Source organism: Danio rerio, chromosome 13 (genome assembly GCF_049306965.1).
Source record: "Danio rerio strain Tuebingen ecotype United States chromosome 13, GRCz12tu, whole genome shotgun sequence".
Classification (NCBI taxonomy): domain Eukaryota; kingdom Metazoa; phylum Chordata; class Actinopteri; order Cypriniformes; family Danionidae; genus Danio; species Danio rerio.
In genome coordinates, this window is record NC_133188.1 from 42066634 (window position 1) to 42094381 (window position 27748).

At 34.8% G+C, this 27748-nt stretch overlaps 1 protein-coding gene across 18 annotated transcripts in view; it reads left to right on the forward strand.

The window, feature by feature from the left end:
* adgrb3 (adhesion G protein-coupled receptor B3) overlaps positions 1-27181 on the forward strand; it is a 319420-nt gene extending 292239 nt beyond the window's left edge. For 6 of the 18 annotated variants that reach the window (XM_068213097.2, XM_003199738.7, XM_068213099.2 and 3 more), the window contains 8 exons: positions 1595-1693; positions 3559-3730; positions 6423-6518; positions 7255-7294; positions 15992-16662; positions 18592-18627; positions 19215-19319; positions 26106-27181. In XM_068213097.2, coding sequence (XP_068069198.1) covers positions 1595-1693; positions 3559-3730; positions 6423-6518; positions 7255-7294; positions 15992-16662; positions 18592-18627; positions 19215-19319; positions 26106-26294 — 1408 coding nt within the window. In that variant the 3' untranslated portion in view covers positions 26295-27181. The remainder of the gene's footprint in view (positions 1-1594; positions 1694-3558; positions 3731-6422; positions 6519-7254; positions 7295-15991; positions 16663-18591; positions 18628-19214; positions 19320-26105) is intronic. The other 12 variants (XM_068213098.2, XM_073920227.1, XM_073920231.1 and 9 more) reach the window with 3 other exon arrangements.
* Positions 27182-27748: the final 567 nt, after the last annotated feature.

Genomic DNA, 27748 nt, shown 5'->3' on the forward strand with positions numbered 1-27748 from the left:
AATTAAGTGTCCGGTGAGTGTGCAATATAATGAAGAAGCATTGTCTTATTTTTTTATGCCTAATTTAATTTTTAAGTACAGCCCTAGATAGAGCACTTTATGTTAAGAGAGCGGAATGACATAAGATCTGCATGTTTTGGTACATTTTCTCATATCATGTACCATAGTGTTACCAATTTCTATGCATTGTAATTTACTGTGTTTAACATTTATGTACTGTAAATATTTATTCTATTAAAACATATTTCGACTGCCTCTGGAAATGGTTGCATGGTTGCGACTGCCTCTGGAAATGTTTGCTTGTGCAAACTAGAACTAAACCATCATTAGGTGTCCACCCCCCACTTGTAAACCCCTTGGGAGGAATGAAAAGAAACTATAACTAAAATCTATAAAATCACTGTTAGCGATAAACAGAATAATAAATAAAAATATACATTGATCATATCTGTGTAATAAAAAAACTAAATTAATTAATTCATGAGAAAAATTATAATAAAAAGAAAACAGTAAAAAAAGGGGTGAAAACTGAGAAGTAGTTCAGTGTAAGATGAGGTTAAATTCACCCCTGATAAACTCAATCAGAAACAAAAGAGTCAAAGAAATGTATAATGAGCTCCAGGTTTTACAGAATTTAATGTATTAGTATAGAGCCCTTCATGTTTTGGCATATTTTCTCAAAACATGCTATAGTGTTACCATTTACTTAGTAATTATGGCTTGATATTAACTTTTTTGACCATCAGCCACTGTGGCTAGAAGTTTTCCAACATTACTAGCCATTGCCCATTTCACTAGCCACAATTTTGTTGTTGGCAAAAAATATATTTCATATATGAATAAATTTGACCTTATCATGCTATAGTTACTTGATTTAGAAGTTGTGTCCACATGACTTCCTATTCATTTAACTTTTTTGTGTTATGTATGACCTTGCTCAATGGGGAGGAGCAACTGGATTAGTGTTTCATTGTGTCGCATTGCAATTCGTTTTTATTTCACTTGACTTTTCAGGGCTCAACACTAAAAATTTACCTTTTTTTCTAGCCACACCAAAAATAAATAAATAAAAAATATATTTTTAGTCAATAAATTTAAATATAGTTCTATGAACACAGTCTGATTACATGGGTTTTTGACTGCCTCTGGAAATGGGTGAATGTAAATAAGCTCCACATTTTACCTAATTTAAATTCGTGCACTTGCGATTAGATTACCAAAAATGCATCCTATAAAAATGTGTAAACAGGAGGCCCTTAAAACTGCCTTAAAACGGATTTAAAAATGGCCTATGTTGACAGAAACCACAGGACCTAATTAGCTTTTCGACCAGAGCTACAGTGTCACTTGAGCATGTCAAAACTACAAAAGCAGGTAGCCTTGGCCCATATTTACACCATTACTCGAGCCAGCTGAGATATTTCCAGCCTAGTCCGGCTGCTCAAACAAACAGATTCCTCTTCCGGCGCTACTAAAGGTGCAGAAATTAAATGCTTCACCTTTGATAAGGCCGTATCTCCAAAGACAACATCCTTTCAGATCACCATGTAAATGCAGACTCTTCATGTCGTCTGGTGGTTTGTCTGTTTTGCAGGCAGATGAGCGAGCCCCATACAGGATTAACTTTAAAATGTGCCAAGTGTGGTGTCGTCTCAACAACTGCTTTATCAGCAACAACGGCCAGCAACGCCATGTAAGTGCCCACCGATGCCTCAGCAAATCGATTATGCTGATTAAGCTGCGAGACTGTGATGAGAGAGAGAGTGAGAGACAGAGAGAGAGAGAGAGAGAGAGAGAGAGAGAGAGAGAGAGAGTGTGTGTGTGTGTGTGTGTGTGTGTGTGTGTGTGTGTGTGTGTGTGTGTGTGTGTGTGTGTGTGTGTGTGTGTGTGTGTGTATGTGTCCTTTCTCTCGCCTCAGGGAAGGAGATTTGTGGAGGTGTTAAATGAACAGCTGGCTCTTGTTCTCTGTCTGTAATATGATGACAGTCTATTGGAACAATGCATTGGTTGTTGTGGGCTCTTGGACTCATTTATGTTCTGATGGCAATTTAAGACAATTTGGACTTGCGCATACTTGCATCTGTTAAGAAATCTGTAATCAAAGTAAATGTATCTAACTTGCTCTAAAGAGTGCAACAGTAGACTCCTGTAAAGTAGAAACGCCGTTTATTTTATTTATAGACACATTGATTTGTTACTATAGCTTATAAACCTTTTAAACAGAACTAACTTGAGATTTGATGTTGTTAAATGATGTCAAAAGCCACAAGTCAGTTAGTTGCAACATAATTTGTGCATATAAAAGTATTTGAAATACCATAAAGCGCAATAAAATGTAATAATAAACACTGCTGCTAGTAGTAATAAATGTAATACTATTTTATGTCTGCTGAGTAATATATTTAGAAATATAATGTAATATATAAATAAAAAACATACTAATTCACACTAAAAGCATGCTAATTCATACTAGAAACATGCTAGCTACATGCTAATGCATATTGGAAACATGCTAATAACACCGATTCATCTATCCAGTATTTAAAATACCATAAAGCACAATTAAATGTAATATTGAACATTAATACTTATAATAATACATATATTTAATACTATATACTATTTTATGGCTGCTAAGTAATATATTTAACAATATATTGTAATATATAAATATACCAACATGCTATGCCACTAAAAACTGCTAATTCATACTAGAAACATGCTAGCAACATACTAATTCCAACTGGAAACATGCTAATAACACAAATTAATGCTAATAAGCTATATCTATCTATCTATCTATCTATCTATCTATCTATCTATCTATCTATCTATCTATCTATCTATCTATCTATCTATCTATCTATCTATCTATCTATCTATCTGTCTGTCTGTCTGTCTGTCTGTCTGTCTGTCTGTCTGTCTGTCTGTCTGTCTGTCTGTCTGTCTGTCAATCCATACTTCAATCTATCCACATTTTCTTGAAATGTTTAACTAAATAATCTACTTCCAACTGGCTTAATATCTAGTTGCAGTATAAAACACGAGAATGTAAAAATAGTTGTAATAATAATAATACTACTAATAACAATAGTACAAACATTAAATGCACATTAATTGTATAAACATGTTAAATATATATGACTACATAAAGAATTATAAATATTAAACACTGACTACAAGTCATAAATACAATGTTTATCTTCTTCTTCATTTTTTTATTATTATTATTATTATTGTTGTTGTTGTTGTTGTTGTTTTTATTATTATTTATGCGGTTGTACTAGTGAATCCAGATCACAACAAACCATGCAAGCACCTTAACAAGGATATGTGCAGTGCTCATAAGCAAAAGATGATTGTGCTTTAAATGTGTTAATGACTAGTCTGGAGTCACTCATAAACCCTTATAAACATGTTAAGACTTTAATGTATGAAGTATCTGCTTGGTTTGGCGAGTTAGAACAAAATGGAAGAAATGAATGGCTAAAAATACTTTGGGAGCAAGGCTGTTTTGTTGTTTACCCCAGCATCTTTCTCTTTCTGTTTGTGTCTCAGGGCCTCCCTGTGGAGCTCCTGTGTTGTCCTGCCCCTGTTAGCTCTCACCTGGATGTCTGCGGTTCTGGCCATGACGGACAAGCGCTCAATTTTATTCCAGATCCTCTTCGCTGTCTTTGACTCCCTGCAAGGCTTTGTCATAGTCATGGTTCACTGTATCCTTAGAAGAGAGGTAAGGCTGGAATCAATATAATCCCTTTACTTTATTTCCCTTAAAAATCCTTCATCAAACTAGTCCTTACAGACGCAGTTTATTTTACTCCATGCCCAGTGTAACTTAAAGTAATAGTTCAGGCAAAATTTAAATAATCTATCTTCATTCAGGCGAAGCAGTGGCGCAGTAGGTAGTGCTGTCGCCTCACAGCAAGAAGGTCGCTGGGTTGCTGGTTCGAACCTCAGCTCAGTTGGCATTTCTGTGTGGAGTTTGCATGTTCTCCCTGCGTTCGCGTGGGTTTCCTTCGGGTGCTCCGGTTTCCCCCACAGTCTAAAGACATGTGGTACAGGTGAATTGGGTAGGCTAAATTGTGCCCGTAGTGTATGAGTGTGTGTGTGGATGTTTCCCAGAGATGGATTGAGGCTGGAAGGGCATCCGCTGCGTAAAAACCTGCTGGATAAGTTGGCGGTTCATTCCGCTGTGGCGACCCCCGATTAATAAAGGGACTAAGCCGACAAGAAATAAATGAATATGTTCATTCACTTATCATTCATCATGTTGATCACAATCAGTTTTGTCTTCTGTTGAACACACAATAAGATAATTTGGCTTTCACAAAACAATTGAATGTCAGCCCAAGTCAGTCGGTAAAATATTCTTGTTTGGTTTTGCCAAAAAAAAAAAAAAGTAATTTGTACCCATTGGTAAAGGTTATGAATCACTGCTTTGCATATAAGTTTAGCAAATCACTTTCAAACAAGCTACAGGGTATCTGCGTACCACGTAAAGTCTTAAAATGTCTTAAATTTCAAACGCAAAATGTACGGCCATAAAAAGTCTTAAATTCGCTGAAATATTGTGTTGTAGGTCTAAATAATTTTAAACAGGTCTTAATTTACCTAAGTCCTAGTAAAGGTACCCTATTGGGCTGACTTTTTTATACTTAAGTTTTTTATTGCAAATAAATGCCATTCAAAACAGCTGTTAAGACACGTTTAAAAGACATTCTCCTAATTAAATTCCCTAATCAGGGAAAGAAAACTAAAGTAACACATTTGTTTACATAATCTTTCATTAATACAGAAACTATTTACTGATATAACTAGGCCATTAGAAATAATCTTATTGGTCTAAAATTTCATTCATAATCATCTTAAAAAAGTCCTAAAAGTCTTTCATTTGACTTGAAGAAACCTGCAAAAACCTTGAAGCTAAACCCATGCCTTAACTGATCCCCAAATGAATCTCTCTTGATCTCTGATGATCCATTTGTCTATAAAGCAACTTTCTTTTTGGACTGACAACACCAAAATGTTCTTATTTGTCTAATTCTGGTTCAAATCAGCCACTTTTTTAAAGATCTTTTAAATCCTGATGGATAAAATCAAATCCTTACATGTTTTCCCTGATTTAACATCTTGTTTCTGAATGCTGCCTTTAAAAATCCTACTCTTACCCCTAAAGGAAACAATCTGGTGTTTCCAGTGAGCCTGAAAATAAGCATACAACCATTTGTTGCAACATTTATTCATCTGACAGTCTAGTTAATTATTTTTATACACTGCCATTGAAAAGTTTGGGGTTAGTAGGATTTTTTTTTCCTCCAAAAGAATGCATTCAATTTATGACTTTATAAGACAATTTATAAGATTTACAGCAATCTTGGATTAACTATTAATACAATATATCCACTTGCCAACATTTACTACTTCAGTTAACTGTATGAAAGGGCACAAGGTTTAGCTGGTGTGACTAAGTGAAGACAGGGACTGATTTTCATCAGACAAAAAAAAATTACTTAAAGAGAAATTTTTAATTGATTAAATTAGTAACAGCAGAGAAACTTTAAAGGGATCATGAACTGAAAAACAAAAATTCCCTTTATCTTTTGATATATAAGAGGTGGCAATACTATAAAAAACATTCTGTAAGTTTCAGGACTCAACACTCTGTAGCTCGGAAAACAGCTGCCAAGGTATTTCAGCCAAAACTACAGGTTTTGCAATGTTCTAATCTATGATGTAATAGAGCAGATAAGCCCCACCTCCACAGAAGATTGACACTGACTTCTAACTTCACTGCCTTTGTAGCCCTGTTAACATGCAAAACTCTCAGCCAATCAGAGCAGTAGGTGTTTACTTTTGCAATGTTCTAATCCATGATGTAAGAGAGCGCATAAGCCTCGTCTCTACAGAAGATTTACACCGACTTCTACTTCACTGTCTGTTTATCCCTGTTAATATGCAAAACTATTAGCCAATCAGAGCAGTAGGCGTTTACTTTTGCAATGTTCTACTCTATAATGTAAGATGGATAAGCCCCAGCTCTACAGAAGATCGACACCGACTTCTACTTCACTGCCTGTTTAGCCCTGTTAGTATGCAAACTGTCAGTCAGTCAGAGCAGTAGGTGTTTACTTTAGCAATGTTCTACTCTCTGATGTTAGATGGAAAAGCCCCGCCTCCGCAGAGGATCTACTCTGACTTTTAGTTCACTGCCTGTTCAGCCTTGTTAATATGCAAAACTCTCATCCAATCAGAGCAGTAGATGTTTACTTCTCAGTATGCAATCTGCCACACACATTTTAAGTGAAAACATATTAAGTGTTCAGATGAGGGTGTCAAAACAAACACAGAAAATTTGAACACATGTAAACACAACATATGTGGTTCCTGATGTTTAGTAATGTGACCAACATGATGTTTCACAGGTTCAAGATGCCTTCAGATGTCGCCTGAGAAACTGTCAAGACCCCATCAATTCTGACGCCACCGGTACATTCCCCAACGGACATGCACAGATCATGGTAAGACACACACCTCCTCACACAGTTAGCTGTAATAATGCTCTACTTATAAATTAGCTGTCAAAACATTTGCAGAGGCGTGAGCTGTGACCTCACATAGTGCTTTTGATGTAATGACACTTTCCCCCCACTGCGAGTCTTTGTTATGCCGCGTTATTGCTTATACAGTTATGCTAACTTAATTAATAACGGCAAATCTTTTATCCATGTCCTTTGGCTTTCCTCCGGCCTTCGCTTTCTTCAGACGGGAGCCATTTGTCATGTTTCACACCAGTCTTTCTCATCCTTCTCTTGCTTGAGGGAGTAATTGCTGTTAAAATGGGGCCGAAAATGTGTGACCCGACAGAACCACTGGCACATAACGATCACACTTTCTCATTTATGTTTTGATTTAAAGTTTCTTTACTAGAAGCGGTGCTCTATAATGAGGCCTCCAATGTGCCGAGTGTCTTTGATTTGGTGCCGTCTAAGGCTCCTCCATTGTGCTACCTGAATAATCCGCTTCTATTTATAAATTATGGTTTCGAAAGACGACTGTTTTCTCTGCGGGTTGTGGTTAGACTGCAGACACAACCCAGGAAGATCATCTAATTTGAGGAGAAACCAATGATAGCTTTGACTATGTTATCAAGCTAATGGATCATTTGGTTAAAGGTTTCAGCTTTTATGCTTTACTTGCGTCTAGATTTAACTCCTAAATTTTATAACATCTTTGTTTGATTCTTTTTCTCCACAGACGGACTTTGAGAAAGACGTGGACATCGCATGTCGTTCAGGTAAGAAACAGATGGTGTGCTATTAATGTGTTTCCTAATTACTTCTTCTCTCTTGGGCCAAAAAAAAGCTCGAGAGAATAAACATTCAGGTTTTGCATCCGAATTATAAAGTCCCAATTGGAACCATGTTAATAATTAAAAGGGATGCGTACAGTTTAGTTTAGGACAGTTTTGTTTTTCTGTCTTTCTTTTTTTTTTTTTGGATTTATTTTTAGTATTTATATTGTAGTAATTTTAGTATTTTTGTAATTTCCTAATGTTGTATATATGTTCAGTTGAAGACAAAAGTATTAGCCTTCCTGAGAAAGTGTATTATTTAAAAAATATTTTCCAAGTAATGTTTAACAAAGCAAGGAAAATCTTAACAGCATCTCTTATTATTTTTATATCTAATAAATAAATAAATAAATAAATAAAATAATAACAATAATAATAATAATAATAATAATAATAATAATAATAATAGGAAAAATACTAGGGTAAGTATATTTAGCCCCCTTAAGAATATAAAATAAAATGAAAAAATAAGTTCAAAATTAAAAAAAAAATAGTTATTAGAAATAAGTTATTAAAGGGCACTCAATGATGAAAATCATCTTTTGAAAGCTGTTTGGATAAAACTGTGTGTAGGTATAGTGTGTCCACAAACATACTGGAGTGATATAAAGATATAACTATATAAAATAAGATTCAAATTCTTCCATTTTGAGGTCCACCGCAACGTGATGTAGGAATCCAGTTTCCCTGCCCACCGAATTGATTTACAGTCACGTATTAACATGTCTCCTTAGTAATGCAAATAATCATATCAACAAGACAGGACGTGTGCAAAGCTACTAGGATTACAAGATCTGTTCAGCTCTCTGTGATCATTCAATCATCATCAAATGTGATCAACATTGAATTTTACAAGTTTGAAACGCTGGTTACACTTTACAATAAGGTTCATTAGTTAATGCATTTACCAACATGAACTAATCATGAACAACACTTGTACAGCATTTATTAATCATAATTAAACATTTACTAATGCATTATTAACATCCAAACTCATGCTTGTTAACATTAGTTAATGCACAGTGAGTTAACATGAACTCACAATGAACAACTGTAATTTCATTGACTAATGTTAACTACCATGAACAAATAATATTTTGTTACGATGTTGTGTGTGACTCATCGAAAGACTTGAATTAACTCCACAACAAATACGTTATAAAATCAATGGGAAAGTTCTTACTGTAGTATTTCTCACAAACATTACTTGAGATCTGCTTCCTTCATGTCTGTCACTGTGCTGTTTATCTGATGCAGCCGAGACAGAGATTAAGGCACACTGACAGGCACGTGGGAACAGTGAGCGGGGGGAACTATCATTAAAGGCACAGGCCACAAAAACAACTAAAAGATGCTGAGAGCTCAAACTTCTGAAAGGTAAAAAAAATAATCTGATGGGTGTTTTAAGCTGAAACTTTACAGACACATTCTGAAGACACAAACGACTTATCTTAAATTTTGAAATAGGGGTAAAATAGGTGCCCTTTAAAACTATTATGTTTAAAAATGTGTTGAAAAATATTCTCTGTTACACAGCATTTGGGGAATATTAAAAAATAATAATACACATGTTAATAATAATAATAATTTTACTATGACTATTATTAATATTATTATTAGTTATTTTAATTATTATAGTTATTTTATTGTATCAAGTTCAAATTCATTACAATCTATTTACTATTGTTGATGTATCAAAAAATCTATACATGTAATTAAATTATGCAGTACGCATGATTAAGCACACAAATATACTGGTTATTTCTTTAAGGTACTTATTCGTTTTTATATCTGTCCATATTGATAATGTACATTTTAAATTTTGTCATAATTATTTAAACCCACATACGTTATTCTCTTTTATCTTTAGTTCTTTCATTATCTTGCCACCGTATGAAATGAACCTGAATCTGCCAGTGTAGTTTAATTGTCTCCCCAAAGTAAATGGTTGGTTGAAGAAAAGTGATTTTCAGTGCCTGGAAAATGGTTCAAAACTGGATTTTTTTATTTCAAGGTCTAGACAGGCTCTTTTGTTCTTATACTGAAAAATAGCTTTAAAATGTCATTCAGCTGACATCTGGCTAACAAAGTTCAAAACAGCACAAAGTCTTCATTAGAGCCATTTTTCAATGTATATCTAGTAACTTTATGCCCTTAGACAATGTGATTTGTCAGTCTGCGTGAAGGCGGAAATGCTACATGACGCAACACAAGCACAGTCAATTAGCCTGTTTTGTGTGGGATTTCAAACCAATGAGATTTCACTGTGGGCGGAGCTTACCCAGTGTGATGCCATATAAATGGGAACCAAGCAACTGATCAAATCGTATGCCTTTTTTTAGCCAGAGCTCATTTAGACATCGATATGCGCTGCTAAATTACTTCAACTGCATAACAAGATGTCATGACAGTTGTTTGAATGTTTTTTTTTCTTTTTTTGAGGCATGTTGTTGCTATTTAAATTTAAAATAAAACAAATGTTGTCTAACAAGGGCACAGTAAATTGGATAATTAGCTTACACCGCAGCCCTAAAATGCAAGTAATACAATTTGTTAACCCTTTTGTTTTTGTTTTACAAATGAGTGTAATTTAAGAGCGGACCGACTCTAGTGTTCTTCATTAAAACTGGATTAAGATCAGCTCAGAGGGTGATATTGTTTGACATTGTGTGTCCTTCATTAGGACAGCATAATAAAACTGTAATCCAAAGTCTGATTATCTACCAAAAACAAAACAGGGTAATACTATGAATTTTAAAAAGTAAATAGTTATTTACTATTAATATTTTCGTTAATTTAGGAATATTTGTTTTTTTTTATATGTATTCCTATCAGTGATGCACCAGGCAGATATTGCTAACCAATAACTCTTTAGATTTGGAGGCCGATAACCGATAGATATTGGCCGATAAATATAAATAGTTCAAAATGTTATGTTTTTATATAGTGAACAACTGATTTTATTTATTTTTTTATTTCATATATATATATATTTTTATTTCATATATCAATAGTTTGAACTGATCTTATGACCTGAATAGCAAAATTGCAAGGTGATTATATAGAGCTATATTCACGATTTCACATAAATCAGCATGCTAAAAATAAATTATTTCCTTTTCTTCGCAACTTGACTGTTGCATGAAACTAATATGTTAAATAACAAAATTGCATTTAATTAACAAGCAAGTTAAATAAATATATTTTACATAAAATGAAAATAAAAGAACTAAAAACTGAAGGCAAGTTTATTTGTATAGCACATTTCGAACACAGTGAAAATTCAAAGTGCTTAACATAATCAGGAATTAAAGAGACAAGTATAAATACAATACAATTTTTTTTTATATTCCAAAACATCATATTTTCTCATTTTACTCTGGGACTTTCCCATTCTGGTGGTCACCGCCCCTTTATGCACTTTTTCGGTACCAATTAATCTGTTGGATGTCTCCAACAGATAGGATTTTTTACCTAAAATTGAAAAGTAAAGCTTTACAGCTCTAATTGCATGCCCCCCAATTTCAACTTCCTTATGGAAGTAAACTGCACGGCCCCTGATTTCTACCCCCTCCCGGAAGTAGATCCCTTTAGCTATCCAAATGTAATAAAGCCCAGGGACCGGCTCAAATGTTCTTTAATAAAGCATATCGCAGAAATGTGCTTGTGTACAAATATGTAATGTCCGAAAACGTTTTGTGAGGTGTTTTTGACAGTTCAGTGCCACCGTACATGTAAAAAAACTAAATACAGATAGTATTACTTTTGAAAATGCAGCATAAATTCAATTCCAATTTGCAATTTAGATTCTTTTGAACAAATATAGGTGCTGCTTGTCAATCACACAACACTTCTATGTTTAATTGTTGAACAATTATAGATAAAAGGTTTATGATAAACCATTGTGAGTTTGAAACTTGCAGGCGCAGTGTGATGCGTCACATGTGTGCATGTGGAGCAGAGTCAGATTTGTCCTCGGAGTCAGATTTTGATACCACACCTGAGCATTGAGCACAGATGACTTCATGACAAACACAGTGAATAATATAAAGACAATATGTGGCGGATGGTTTAGAAGCCCTATGCTGGATTTAGTGACTGGCACACCTCTCCCCCTGCTGCTGTGAAGGCTTTTTTTCACTAGAGTTACATGTGTGCGCGTGGTGATAGACATCATGTGCGTTTGTTATAATCAATATGAATATGCCGATCAAACTGAAGAAAAACAACCCCAACAACACATGGCAAGCAACATGTTGATAATAACAAATAATGATATTAGATTACAAACAACCCAACGCGTTGTTTAGCAGGTGTGACTCGCTGCTATTGATTACACTTGTAATATTTTTTACTGAGGCTATTTAAACCAAAATACACAATGACATTCTATCAAACATATCTACAATGATAAGGAATATGGTTATTAACACACCGCAATACCATACTAAGAAAGGACGGACTTTGAAGGAATAACCAATGTAAAGAAAGCTCCATTACAGTGCACTGGACAAGTCTGAACAAGTTCTGCCCATACATGCGCAAGACAGACAGTTCTGACAATGACGTAACCTATCGGCTTAAAGATATTGGCCTAATTTAGAAATCTGAGCGATAACGATAACATTAAAAATAGCATTTATCGGCCGATAATGATATGGCCACTGATAAATTGTGTATACCTAACTGCTATTATTGATCATTGGAATGCCATTTATATTTTAATTACAAAGTTCATCATTCATTTAAAACAGATTATAATATCTATGTTTTTTTAATAAACAAATGAGAATTAGAAGCAAATATTGTCATGTAAATGTCAGCTTTTTTAATTAAACAATTCTTTATATTATATTATATTATATTATATTATATTATATTATATTATATTATATTATATTATATTATATTATATTATATTATATTATATTATATTATATTATATTATATTGTATTATGGCTGTGATAGGACAAGGACATGCTTGTTCCTGACAGATTTCATAAGATTCACCCTGAGAGTCCTTGTCCTCTGCCTGAAGCTCTTTCAGTGTTGTTCTATCAGTATTCTGCTGCGCTCTTCAGGCGCCATGTTGTGTGATGCATTAGTGTGGACTTCCATCAGAGCTGGAGGATTTTTAACCAGGCGCTGTTGTCCTCTGGTCTCCTTGTTGTTCTTTTATGAACAGTGGCAGTAATTCCCTTATGGATTTGTGGAGATAGAGCTCCGCTGCAGAGGACAGACTGTTCTCACAGTGCTGACGCGTCTTCTGACATTGCATCTGTAGAGACGTGTGTGACTCTTTCAGGTGAACAGGAGCGTTTCAGTTCAAATATGAACACATTTCTTTAGCAGCAGGTGACGGGAGGAGCTTCGTGGTTTGAATAAGGATTGTCCTTGATGAAAAAGTTGAGCGACATGATTGAACGGACACCTGCTGTTCAACTGGTGAAGCTGTTTAGACAACATCTCTGTAGTTAACTGGTCTTTGCAATTGAATATTTCATCTTCACATTTTCAATTATAATAATATATATATATATATATATATATATATATATATATATATATATATATATATATATATATATATATATATATATATATAGTGCTTATATGAGTACAACCCATTTTGAAAATGAATATTTTTATCCATTTCTCAATGAATATGGGTAATATATTTTGGTGCCTTTGGTGCCTCGGACTAAAACCGATTTGTTAAACAGATATATTTATTAAAATATTATTTTGGTCACAGAACATGTTTCGTAATGGAAAGATAATACATTTAAAATCATGTAACAAATTTTATATATATTTTTTCCGCTTCTCTTGATTTTTGCTATTTATAAAATTTAATTACATTTTTTTTTCCTTACATAAATCTGGGTTTTTTAAACCAGTATTGTAAGTTATTTTGTTACAATAGCTCTTGATTTGGTTTCAGTACTGACTAATCTAATGTATATGCACAACTATAATATTGTAAAGCATCCTATAGAAAATATTAATTTAAATGAGAGATTTGTGGGGGGTGTACTCATATATGCTAAGCACTGTATATATGAGAAGTGACTTAATCAGGGTCCATGAGAAGGATGTTAAATCATGGTCCACGAGTTATTCTGGGTCGAAATATCACCTGATTACTGACTGAAGGAAGCTCTTGCAAAAAGATATTCTTGTTAGATAATGTCCCTTGATATTTTATTGTATCGTTGTCGGTTCAGTAATAATCATAACCAGTTATTAAGTGCTAACGTCATTTATCACATATGCATTATATGGTGGTAGCTTGCGATGTATATTGCAATAGGAATACAATTTCACCAGTTCTATTTGGAAAAATAAAATCATCAATTTAGATTAACTGGGGGGATTTTGTAAGGGTGTGGATAAAAAGTCATAAACAAATTACAAGCAAGAATAATTACAATAGAACAAAGAAACATAAATATGAGTGCTTTGTGGTTTTCCCGAAAGTCAGGTACAGAAATTGAATAATGAAATGTAAAGTAAAACGGTAAAGTCTTCATTGAATTAATAATTCTGTAAAATTATTTTTCATTAAAGTTACATATGTTGTAAGTTATTGCGCCTGAATGTTTTTCACTCTCGTGAAATGCCTTTAAAGCACATACAAATGATAACGTTGTACTCTGTTATACATGGGTATACTTGCAATGACTCCTCAAATGTCATGTATTCTCATTTATTTAATTGTTGATCCACTATAATCCCAACTCAGCATTGTCCATCCTGTGATGTGACTGTTGTGGACATGAACATTGTGATATCGATGCTGAAACAATATATTGTGCAGCCCTAATTTAGTATGACAGATAATAACTTAATTACATTTTTAAAGTGAAATCCAAAAAATCCAGAGTCATAACTCTTAAAGAGTTGAGTAAAAATTGTTTTTGATTGAGTACTTGCTTTTTTAGTTTAAAAATTCTTGATTATACACACAGTGTATATAAGTAGCAGCGGTATTGACCACAAGTCTGTCAACAGTTATGCTATCCACCTATTTTATGTGCATTTTGGACTATCGCATAAAACAATGTTTGATGAAAAAGTCAAGATGCACATAAATTTGTGTGCATAAAAAGTGTATGTGCACAACTGAGTTTCATAACCTTTTTGGGAAAAAAACTGCATAAAATATGATGGAAACACATTTAACAAATAAATTCCAGCATGCACATCAAAAAAGGCATGTGATTTTGTTTTAACAGATCATGTGATAAAAGAAAATGGCTGCAATGGCAAGGTATTATTGGACAAACCAGGAGTCCGAACACATTATAAAACATCTGTAATGTTGTTTTGGTGATTCTAAAATCCCTCAGCCAAAGCCTGTCATCAGTGTGGTTTGGTTTTATTACCTCACAGAACTGTTTTTTAAGCGATAGTCCAGTTTTGAGGATAAATCTATTTCGTATTATTGGATGGAAACATAGACAATGAAGCTCAAGATCAGTTGTGCCTCCATTCTATCGTCAGCCATCTCTTCTTACTCCCCTAACATGATTATGAAATCTGACTCTAACAAACAACTGCATAAAGCCTACCACTAGTAATGCTAAACTATAGTGGAAAATAAATATGTGACTTGTTGCTTATTTTCATCTGCAACCCTCATCAACACAGATATAAATGCATATAATTGTTGCCGCTGGCTGTGATTATCATATAAATGAATATTTTCAGATTCATTCATTTCATTCATTCATTCATTTTTTTGCGATATATATTGCAGTATTAATGTAATTTCAGAAGATGATTTTCATAGCTATCTGGAAAGACTTTATGATTTACATTGTGATAATTTTGTAGTAATTTTCCTCATCCACCACCAGTGTGCAGGATCCACCTGGATCACGGCAGCCATATTGAGCCAGGGTGATAAAGCCAATTATGATATGGGGATGGTTAGGATGTCATGATAAACAGTGGGCAAATTTGGCCAGGATTTGGTGGTTAAACCCCTACTCTTTTTTTTGAGGGACATCCTGGGATTTTTAACGACCACAAAGAGTCTGGACTACAGTTTAATGTCTTACCTGAAAGACAACGCTCACTGAGCAGTATAGAGTCCCCATCAATATACTGGGGCGCAAGGACCCACACAAACCACAGGTTGAGTGCCCCCTGCTCGTCTCACTAACACCACTTCCGGCAGCAACCTAGATTTCCCATGTGGTTACTCATCCAGGTACTGACTGGGCGCAGCCCTGCATAACTTCAGTGGGTGACCATGTGAGAGTTGCAGAGAGCTAGCTGTCGGCAGAGCAGCTAAAGATGTATAAATGAATACAATTAAACAAAGATAGATACAAAATTAAATAGACAGTACTTTATGGTTTTCCTTAATGTTCTAACAATATTGAGGTAAAATATCAAATAATGATGTAATGCTACAAATTTCTTGTGCTTAAATGTTTTAAATAACCTTTTAGGGTTAAGCTTTGCTTGTGTTCTGAACTGTTTCCTGGTTAATTATAATCCCAACATAACATTGCTGATCCTGCAATGTGACGATTGCATATTCACACATTGAAATATCAACAGTAAAATGAAATTTTGTTCAGCCCTGCTTTCACTCATCACTTTCACTTTTTTCTACCTACCTGCAGCTCTCCACAAAGACATGGGCTCCTGTCGAGCGGCCACTATCACTGGTGCCCTCTCCCGCATCTCTCTCAATGATGAGGAGGAAGAGAAAGGTCCCGAGGGGCTCAATTACTCCACGTTGCCAGGCAACATCATGTCTAAAGTGATCATCCAGCAGCCCTCTGGACTCCACATGTCTATGGGCGTGGGCGATCTGGGAGAGCAGTGTTTGGACAGCACGGCAGATATGAGGCGGACGGTATACCTGTGTACCGATGATACCACCAGGCAAAGCGAGCAGGAGTTAAGCGCCCATGACCTTAGCGGCCACCCTCAGCCAGGGCAGATGGAGACGGACTATATCGTCTTGCCTCGCAGCTCCGGGGCAGTGGTGTCGGGGGCCGGATCTAGCAGCGTTCCCACACTGCTGAAGGAAGAGAGCAAAATGAGCATGATGGACTCTCTCTCGCATGACAGGCTAATGCATTACAAAATGGGTGCCGAGTTTAACCTTGGCCCCTCAGGCATGGAGCACATGGGAATGGAGCACCAGTACCCTGTCCAGGCCGAACACATGCAGAATCTGCCCTTCGAGCCACGCACGGCTGTGAAGAACTTCCTTGCCGAAATGGAAGAGAGCGGAGGACTGTCACGGAGCGAAACTGGTTCAACTATATCTATGAGCTCTTTAGAGGTGCGACTTACAACCAGGTCTTACTAACTAAACAGTTAGGCAGAAGTATACTCTGCACAAGTACATGAATGCATACTAGCTTGAGTTCTGCACATGCTTCATTTTAAATAGTATTAAAGGGGTAGTTCAACCAAATACGAACATGTACTCACTATTTACTCATCCTCAAGTGGTTTCAAACCTTTGTTTTTTTTTTTTTATCTTCAATTAAACACAAAAGAAGATATTTTGCAGAAACATTTTACCATCCATAGTAGGAAAAGCAAATACTATGGAAGTCAATGGGAATATGTGTCAAAATTTTTTTCTTTAAAATATAAAGAGTTCAGATGCAAAAGCCTCTAAATGCCATCTGAAATTTTCTTCTAATATTAGCATTTTTCTCAGCCTCCTATGTCTTAATCCAATAATTTAACATTTATGGCAAATAACAGGTTATTTTCATCACTTCTAACATAAAATACCTGAACATAAATGTAAGAGGCTAAGAAAAATGCTCATTGTAGAAGAAAATTCCAGATGACACTTAGAGGTTTTGGCATCTGAACTCTTCATATATACTTTTGTGTTCTACAGAAGAAAGAAAGTCATAGGGGTTTGAAACAAGTGAAGGGTGACAGAATTTTCATTCTTGGATGAACTATCCCTTTAATAGCTTTCAATTTGGAGGAATGTTTTTATAGTTTCATAGTTTTTTTAAATAATTGGTGAAAGTGGACATTTATAAATGTCTTTCGAGAGAATAAATTAGCTTTTACTTAAGAGTACCCTGTATTGCAACTACCAGTGACATAAGAGTTTGTAGAATGGAGGAGACTCATTCTTTATCCTCGCACTGCAGAGGCTCTGTTTAACTGTTTCTCATGTAAATACCAAATGTGCTATGGCGCTACACAACTGACTCTTAAAGGGAATGGGAGATGAAACTGCGCCATGGCACAAACCATTTTTTTTTTCCTTAAAATAGCAAAAGTGGATTCAGACAGGCCCTTAATGCTTTTGCGCCCTGCACTTTAGACTTTGCGCCTAGATAATTAAAATAAAGCCCAGAGTGTTTTAAAAATTTACAAGACTAAAACACAAATCATCTCTATTATCATAAAAACATACAACAAAAACATCTCCAGTTATTTCATTCTGTCCTTAAGTTGTTGATATTGTTGAATGATGTGCTTGACATCACTGTTGGCCAGCTTATGTCACTGAAGAGTTTCTACTGGAAAATGACCCCAGGTAAAGCCGATGAGAAACCCCATACTGAGTACCAAAACGTAATTCAAAATGTAGTGTTTTTTTATTTTACTGTGTCCACAGATGTATTATATTGGTCAGTTTGAAGAGAAGTTCTTTTCACTGAAGTAACTTTTCGGGGTGAAGCACCTTTCAATATCTGTGGTGCTTCAAAGCAGCTTTACAAAAAAAAAAAAAGAAAAAAATAGGACCATTAACTTGCTCTCATTCTGTTCCAAATCTGTATATGTACTGTATGGCAGTCTTCTGCAGAATATTTGCAGAAAATGTGCTTCTCTTCATCTTATTTTTGTTTAGCATGCACAATGGGACCGCACTGGTCAGTTATTTGTGTCCGCGTTTGCGTACTTGTGTAGACTATGCTTCTGGGCTCGAAGGTCACCGCAGAAGCATTGTAAGATTTTTTTAACCTTTCATCATTACTGAAATATTGAAAAACACTGGTATTGATCCACTGCCTGGAGGGGAAAATGCATTTGAACCAGATTCACATTTCAAACAATTTCCTGGCAAAAGCTTGAAGGCATACAAGTCCGATGCACAAGAAACACACTTGCTCATATACTGTATGCCTTAGAGATGTGACCAGATTTCAGCAATATTACTTTTCTAAGATTGGTAATATCCAACTACATTATTTTTCTCTCTCTCTCTCTCTTTCTGTTTTTGCTCCTACAGAGAAGAAAGTCGAGGTATCAGGATTTAGACTTTGAGGTGAGTGAAACCTTTGCTTGGCGAAGTGCATGCGTCAGGCCTTTGTTGCACCAAGCGAAGGGCCATTTGTTGCGTTTGTGTTTCACCCCTTTAATTTACAACTACTTTGTGTAGCACTTAAGCTTATTGGAGTAGCATGTCCTGACACAACTGCGATTTATGAAGCGTTGTGTGGTTTAGCGTAAAAGCAATGCCGTCAGCCACCACATATTCCCATTTTATCCTTTTACATCCCCTGCCTTCAAGCTGAAAATCAAAAAGAGTAGCCTGTATATTTTCACATTTTTAAGGTCATTCGCAGTATCCCCTAGAGCGTTTCAGCCCTTTACCCCCTCCAAAAAAATGAAATTGAATGTCAAGTGCTACCACTGACCCTTCATATATGCCAGTGCCGTTTGTCATAACCTTGTCTTAGCATTCAGCCAAATTTGCAGGGTGAGCACGGCGTTTTTCGTTTTTATATGGTGATAAATTCTTTTGAAAGTAGCCAGGTTTTGTCCTGTTGCAAAGTTCTGGTTCTCAGCTTGACTGAACTCCAAATCCCACCCCCTACCCCTTCCCTTCCCCTCCCACCCTTGCCATTGCAGAAAGTCATGCACACCAGGAAAAGGCATATGGAGCTGTTCCAGGAACTCAATCAGAAATTTCAAACCCTGGACCGATTTCGAGACATACCAAATATGGGCATCATGGTGAGTAACAGGAAACAGGGCTCAGTGTGTCTCATTACCGAGTACCGGGGTGTGCCACGTTGTCTATGTTTAGCAGTGTCTTCTTGTGGCGCCCAACACTTGTACACAGGAAGCCAGCAAGTGAGTGAAGGGCTTAATAGTTATCCACACTGTGTATTCATGTGGAAAAACATCACGCCCGCCTGCCCCGGGAGGGTGGAAGAGGAGGTGTTAAGGGATAAGAGAGAGGAAGATGAGAAGAAGAAGAGAGACAGAGCTGTCATTGTGATTCATGTTCATGCACTCATTCAAACATAAGGCCATGAGCTGCTAACATACTTATTATTTTCATTTTTTGTTTTATTGGCTAACCACTGCTTGGCGATTGCATGGGACAAAAACACTTGATTTGCTTCAGATTTTGAAGAGGTTCTCTGTGCTTTCCGCAGTGCGCTGCATCAATTATCTGTAATGTAAGGCTGGTGGGATTGTTCAATTGAAATGGGCTAATTGCAACTCAATCGCATTCCACCATCCAGAGCCATATCAGAGAAGCACTCAGTGTCATTTTACAGTATTTCCCCAGTTTTTTGACAGTGGGGTCTACTCTTATAATCAATAAATAAATTTTTAAAAATATATTTTAGTGACCTAAAATAAAGTTTAGTCTTGCTATTAATTAGAGGTGTAACGGATCACAAATCTCACGGTTCGGATCACACTGCGGTTTTTGAGTCACGGATCCGACCGTTTTTTGGATCAGGAAAAAAGGGAGGAGACAAATGTCATTTGCTTTACATTTATACAAAACTATTACTGCAAGAACCATTGGTTTTAACAAACAGAACTTTAAACCTGTCATTTAAATAAAAATAAAAATCAAGAAAGAATCAGCTGAAAAAGGGAAAATATTCAATACAAAAATTATATTTGCTACTCTTGCTGATAATGCTAGATACAGAAATCTTACATTATGTACAACATATCTGATTTACCAGACAATTAATGATTCAACAATTCACACATAAAACTTCATGTTTGATTACAGGTGGATCATTTTTGAAAACCTATTCAGTGACATATTTTTAAAGGTTGTTTGTCGCCACCCATTGGTTACATAATGTAATTGCTACAACATTCATCATCGTCAAGTTCCATTAAACAGTGTTTTAAATCTTCACCATAAACATCAGTGTTTATAACTGAACTCTAAACTGTTCTCCCAGTACTTTTGTGTTTTATTGTTTGTAACTAACTGAAAAAGTGTAAAAACTGAATCTCTCTTGATCAAACACAGATTTGAATGCAGCGCTTTGAAAGATTAATAAACATATGCAAATTATTATCATTTATCCTTCATGTTGCGCTAGTTTGAATTGAGATCACGATCTTTAAATGTTTAGTTGTGCAGCTTTACACTGAATGCATTAGTGCAGGCTAAACAAACAATTACAGAGAACACTACCTAAGACACTAACCTAAGAAAGCATTTAGGTAGGTTCCACTGCAACTTTTTTCTGTCATCATTATATTTTACAGGAAAGTCAAAATGGTTTCATACATATGATTTGAATAACACAGAAGATAATTTCTCTGCAATTCGTCACCTTAGAATTATATGGTTCTATCTGACATTTTTGTCAAAATTGAGCATATTCTTATTAAATGACAACTTATTTACATTATGGGATGTTTTTTATGGGATGTTGTTTACATTTTTTCATCCATAATGTTTGCTATATGGAATGCAAAACCTTTGAAGCTCAATATCTCACAATCATTCAGAACACAGATAGAACCTTATAATTCCAAGGTGATGAATAGTTATAAATGTTGAGTTAACCTACAAGTTCAAAAAAGTTATTAATTCACGGGTCATGTGCATTCTGAACCGTGGGTTGTGATCCGTTACAACCCTACTATTATACATTTATTTTCAGTGAATAGATCACCCTCTAAATGCTCTTTAACTCCTTAAAGGAGCTGTATGTAGAATTCAAAACACCTTGTTATCAGTTAGCAACACTAGTGGCCATGAAGTGAACTTAAAGAAACATTACATTTTTTATTAAATATACTCATTTTACAACTTCCCTAGAGTTACAGTTGAGTTTGATCATTTTTTAATCCATTTATCCAATCTCCGGTCCTGGCTGGAGCACTTTTAGATTAGCTTAGCATAGATCATTGAATTTGAATAGACAAACAAAAGCATATTGTTCAAAAATAACCAAATAGTTTCAATAATTTTTATATTTAAAGCTTTTGTGGTTAAACTAAGAACCACAGAAAGTTAAAAGTTGCTGTTTTCTAGAACAATATGACAAGGAACTAGAATCTCATTTTAGCATAATAATGAAGGAACTGCGGTACCATGGCTGTAGCAGGCGCAGTGATAGTGTTCATTGCCTGAAAATTGACTCACTTCTATAACTAAAACCTACAGTATGTGACCACCTGGTTGTACAGGGAGCGTGAGTTGTTTAGAAATTTATGAGAGATTATTCAGAACATATGCACATCTTGAACCATTCCTAGCCATATCGGTCTAGAAAGCATCATATCAACTTTTTGTTTTCATTTGGTCTTAGTACACACTGTAACTATAGAGGAGTCAAGCTTTAAATACGAAAATAATTAAAACCCGTTGGTCAGTTTTGCGTAATATGCTAAGGTAAGCTGTAAAGACGCTCCTCCAGACCCAGAGATCATCTGAAAACATTCTAAAAGTTTAAACAGATGAGGTGCAGTACATAATTAACATTACACTGTTATGATAGTTATAAAATATAACCTGTATAATGGCACATTGACATCACAGTACATAAAAGGCTCTGTCTGCATTATTTTGAACATTCTACAAACATTTCTCACTTGTCTCATAGAACAGAAGAGAGACTCTTAGGAATACTTCTTAAATTTTGCAAACATTTGATTTTCATCTCATTAAAATCTGACTACAGGCTTTATTAGACAATATAAGTAGATGTTGACTGGAATACAACATGACAGTAATACATGAAAATCTGTAAGTACTACATTTAAAAGCCAATGCATTGAAGACTTTGTGTAGTGAAACCGTATTCGGTTTATATTCAATGCAGGTGTAAATGTTAATATGTTCTTGTTAGCTGGTCACCGTATTTAATGAACAATATCCAATGATTTTATTCCACTTTAGACTGTTAATCCAACGTAGACTGTAAAAGGCACTTTAAAACTCCCATTTCTCCCTTTTTATTCACTTGTAATCCTCATTAGCATTTTTACTGTGGGAATGTTAGACCACGTAGGAAATAGACCAAATGTCTTTTAGAGCAGGCAGAATGATGGAAAGCATTTTGAATTATCTATCAATGAAATTATGGATTTTGTTTAATCTAATAACGAAATTACTAAATAAGTGGCATTTCCATATCGTGCAGCTTATCTTCCAGATACAATCATGATATTAAATGCATGGGTAATGCTTTAAATAAAGCCTCTAAACTTTAAAACAGTGCATTAGGGATCATGAACTAACAATGAAATGCATTTGTGAATCTCTGCCATTGCTGATTTCTACATACATTTCTAGTAGCATAAATTAGCATTAATGTTTTATAAGAGAACATGAATTGCCTTTGAACAGAAAAGCATTCTCATTAATGAACCCAAATGCTGCTAAAAATGGTTGGAATTCAAAAACGTTAATGCATTAGCTAATGTTTATGTACTGTGTTAGCAATGCACATTTATGTCAGGTGAATATCCATGTACTCAATGCGTCACTTTAGCCACGTTACTCGCTTTTTCCCCATGTACAATCAGCTCTGCAGAACTGTGCCATTCACTACCTGTTGCTTAGTAACCACTGGAAGAAACGATCCTGTGTTTTTATTCATTTGAAAAATCTAAGAGGCTGAATCTGGAAACACTCCAAACGTGCTGTTAGGTCAAACTGTTTGATTGCAGAGCTCTGGGTGTGTATGTGCAGCAGCCCCCAAAACTATTTTTATGGACAAACATATGCATCTCAATGCATTAAATAGTAAAATATCCAAAGAATAAATAAATAAAGATAATACATGGAAATTAAACCATGTTTAATTATGTTATGTTATTAATTATAACATAATTATGGTATTCTTTTATTTAATGCAATGATTTTCATAAATTTCAAGAATCCAAAGTTTTTAGAGGCACTATAAAGATGTTTATATGGCTTTCAACTAAAATGTATTCTGGCTATTCATTTACATAACAGCGAATTGGGGCCTGAAAATGCTTAATATATGCATGCATATAGATTGCAGATATTTTTAGCTAAAACACAAATCACAAAACCCATAGTTTAGTTTAGGACTGCACTATATATATAATTTCAGCATTGATATCATAATGTGATCATACACAATAAACACATGGCGACTTTGTGAAATGTCTGGATTATAATTGATCATTTAGCAAAAGTTTTTTGAGGCCTGTGACTGTGAGTTTTAAAAGCATTCATGACTAAGACATTGTACCATTTGTAACTGACAAATTAATAATGATTCATGTTATGTGTCTATTATGAATGTGATTATTCACAATAGACACATCGCAACTATAAGCAATGTTGAGTCTGTATTATAATTGATCATTTTGCACATGTTTTTTTGGAGACCTGTGACCATGTTAAGCATTCAGGCCTAAGAAATTGTAGCGTTTGTAATTTGGACAAATTAATAACAATACTTTTTTGTGTCTATTGCAAACGTGATTATTTGCAATTGACACATCGCGAGTATGTGCAATCTTGAGTCTGGATTATAATTGATCATTTTGCAAGTTTTTTGAGGCCTGTGACAGTGTGAGAGTTTTAAAAGTGCTCAGGCCTTAAAAAATTGCACCATTTGTAACTTTGACAAATTAATAATGATTCATGTTGTGTCTATTACGAATGTGATCATTCACAATAGACACCTCGCAACTACACGCAATGTTGAGTCTGGATTATAATTGATCATTTTGCACATGTTTTTGGATACCTGTGACCATGTTAGAGGGTTTTAAAAGCATTCAGTCTTAAAGTTTTACCTTATGTAACTTTAACGATTAGGGATTCATTTTATTGAGCTGTTTATAAAACAAAAATGTTTACACATTTTTTTTTTTGATTATTTAATTACTGTATACCTGAATACAGATCAACACCTCGAAAAAAAATACAATTTATTTAATTTGTATCTTTTCCTTTATTGAATTTATCTATGCTTCTAGAATGTTTCTTATATTCTTTGCAGGTGTACTCACCTACAGAATCATCCCAATCAATCTACAATGATAAATTCTTTCCAAATAGAATTTGCGGGACACTATAGAATGAATAGAATAGAACAAATCTTGTGAAATTGTATTCATATCGTAATATATATCACTAATAATAATAATAATATATATAATAAATATATATATATATATATATATATATTTTTTTTTTTTTTTTTTTTTTTTTTTTTGATTTTTCCAATATTGTACAGCCCTAGTTTAAATCACATTTCAGTTTTTAAGCCAGATCATTTTAGGTTCACCAAAAATAACACATAAACAAGTAAAAAAACAAAAAAACAAAGACAATTTATTTGATGCCAATAGTTTTACATTTGGTAAAAGAACACATTGATTTATTATAAATTAAGTTTTGAACCCCTCACTTTTTATATAAATGAAACTTAAAATATCATTGTATTAAAAACACAGTCATCAAAGCAGTCAAACAAATACATTTTTTAGCATAAATTTAAAAAATCAAACAGTCGAATCAGTGATTGATTCCCTTGTTTCTTTTCTTTGACTAACAATATAAATCCAATACCATATTACACATCTGATTCTTCCAACTGTTCAATCGTATCATTCCTAATCTGATTTTACCAAGTAGGACGCGTTCCTGGATTAACATCTATGTTGGTCCTGAAACAACATTCCAATCAGCCAATCAGAATTAAGGGAAATGTTTACTGTTTATGTTAAGTTTAGGGTTACGGTTAGGTCTATGCACTGCACTTCTACATGATTATTATCCAACTATTATTCCCCTCTGATTTTGAGAATAATTAACAGTTAAGGTTGACAAAGATGTCAATCCAGGATCGCATCATACTTTTCAGATAGCTCATCCAAAAAATAAAAAATAAAGACTGTTTAGGTGGTTCCAAACATTTCTGATGTTCTTTCTTCTGTTGAGCACATGAGATGATATTTTCAAGAAACCTAGAAACCATTGACTTCCATAGTATTTGATTGTCCTATAGATGTCAATGGTTGCAGTTTTCCAGCTTTCTTCAGAACATTTTCTTTTGTGTTGGAAAGAATAAAAAAAAAACATAAAAATAAAGGTTTTGGTGAAGTATCCCTTTATGACAACACTAAAGAGAAATGAATTTGGGATCATATACTGTCCAAGATAGTAATGTTTCATCAAGTTTTTATGAATACTTTACTAATATCGCACTTAGATATTTGAAGCTATTTTCCTAAAAACCAAAAGCATGTGTGATCTGAACAGATCACAGATCAGCTGCGATCCATTTAAGCCCTAGTGTGAAAAGGAACCGTTTTGACAGCATGTAAAACACAAAGACATAACTTTTCTGTTTTCAAGTGCATTGTTGTTGTGTAAACATACCCCGAAAGAACATGAATCAAAGCTTGATGATTCATGTCAACGTGCAACTTCCTACCATATGTGTGAGAGCATCAGAAAAGACGTTTTTACAATGAGAAGCCATATTGGATGAGTGTGATATTTCTAACACGGCGGCTTCTCGTCCTTTTCTGTAGGACAAGGCAATGCCAAACAAGAACCCCTGGGAGAGCTTCAATCCGGCAAGTGAATATCAGAACTACGCCACAATGAATGTACTAGAATCAGACACAAAGAACTCTCTGGAGATGACTAACGCTGAGTGGGAAAAGTGTGTCAACCTCCCTTTGGACGTCCAGGAGGGAGACTTTCAGACAGAAGTCTAAGGAATAACGATGGAGGACATATTTTGCACTGAACAAAAACACAGAAGACTTCTCATGCAGCCTTGGAAAGACATATCTGGATCCTAGGAGTATAGCAGGGACAATATGTGCCAATAAGATTTTTAAAAAAGCGCCGGACGGATAAAAAGACGTTAAAAAAAGACAAAAAAAAAAAAAAAACATCAGTGTTATCTTTATTTTTGTTTCTTTTTTTTTTTTTGTATTCTCACTCGTGTATTTAGTGGGGGCAGACGTGTACAATATCGAACATCATGTGTTTCAAAAAGTAACGAGCTGGAAAATAATCGGTTCCAAAAGCGTTATCTTTGCAGACGAGACCTCAAAGAGAAGAACGACACGACGTGACCACCGGGTTGGGTTTTTTTTGTTTGTTTGGCGGGCAGACGAGCCCAGGAACACACAATGTATATACTTGCGCAGGTTTTTAAAAAGTTTATAACAAGTCCGTTTGGCCATTACTACACTTTTTACTTTATAATATGAAAAGACAAAACTATTCAAAGAGGATTTTTTTCTGTCATTTAAAAATGAATGTTTGTCAAGCTACATTCTTCATTGCTTTAAATGCAATAAAGGTAATACTCACTTTTTTATGAATAATATATTTCAAAAACTTTAATACTGCAGAATCTGCCTGGAAGCTCAGTACAGCTCTCTCATCTGCAGCCCTGTATAAAATATTTAAAAATCAGAAATGTTGTATGGTGTAAATAAAACTTTTGTCTACATATGTTTTACTTGTGCCAAGTTTATTTTAATGACAAAAGTGAAAAATGCCAACTTGATGAGAGAGTTATAGCGAAAAACATGTTAACATTTGGAAAAAAGGAATGTAAATAAAAGAGGAAATATGTTCGTACTGCTTCAGAGAACTTGTGGACTTACTGCTGTGTCGTGATGCGTGTCTCTGTTTCCCCGTGGACACCGGCTCATTCTTAAGGTCAATTCAACTGTGCTGGAAAAATGCTCTGTAATGACTTGCCAGACCCAAAGGCAAATAACAACTGGGTATTTTTAACCGCCATTAGTGGAAATTGGGAGTCGTGTCTGTGGCACTGGCTAAAAATATAGCACAGCGGAGCTAAAAATAACAGGAAGTGTACTCACTTCAGGGTAACGGCGCATCACATATGGCATACCTTATGTGCAATTACGCTATCAGACGAGAACCTGACATGGCTAAGAGAAATGAACTACAAAAACTGAAACACATCTTGCTGTGTAAGAATAGTTTATACATGGATTGGGTAAGTAGGAAAAAATGAAAATAATTTGCTGTTCATTTATTCAAGCTAGGAAGTGCCTTATTTGCTCATCTATCCATATATGGATATTGCTATTATACAACAATTGATTGAATAGATAATACAGTGTTCCATTGGTACTTGTTTGGGATTTTAGCTGTTTCTAGTGATATTTAGATGGTTCTCTAC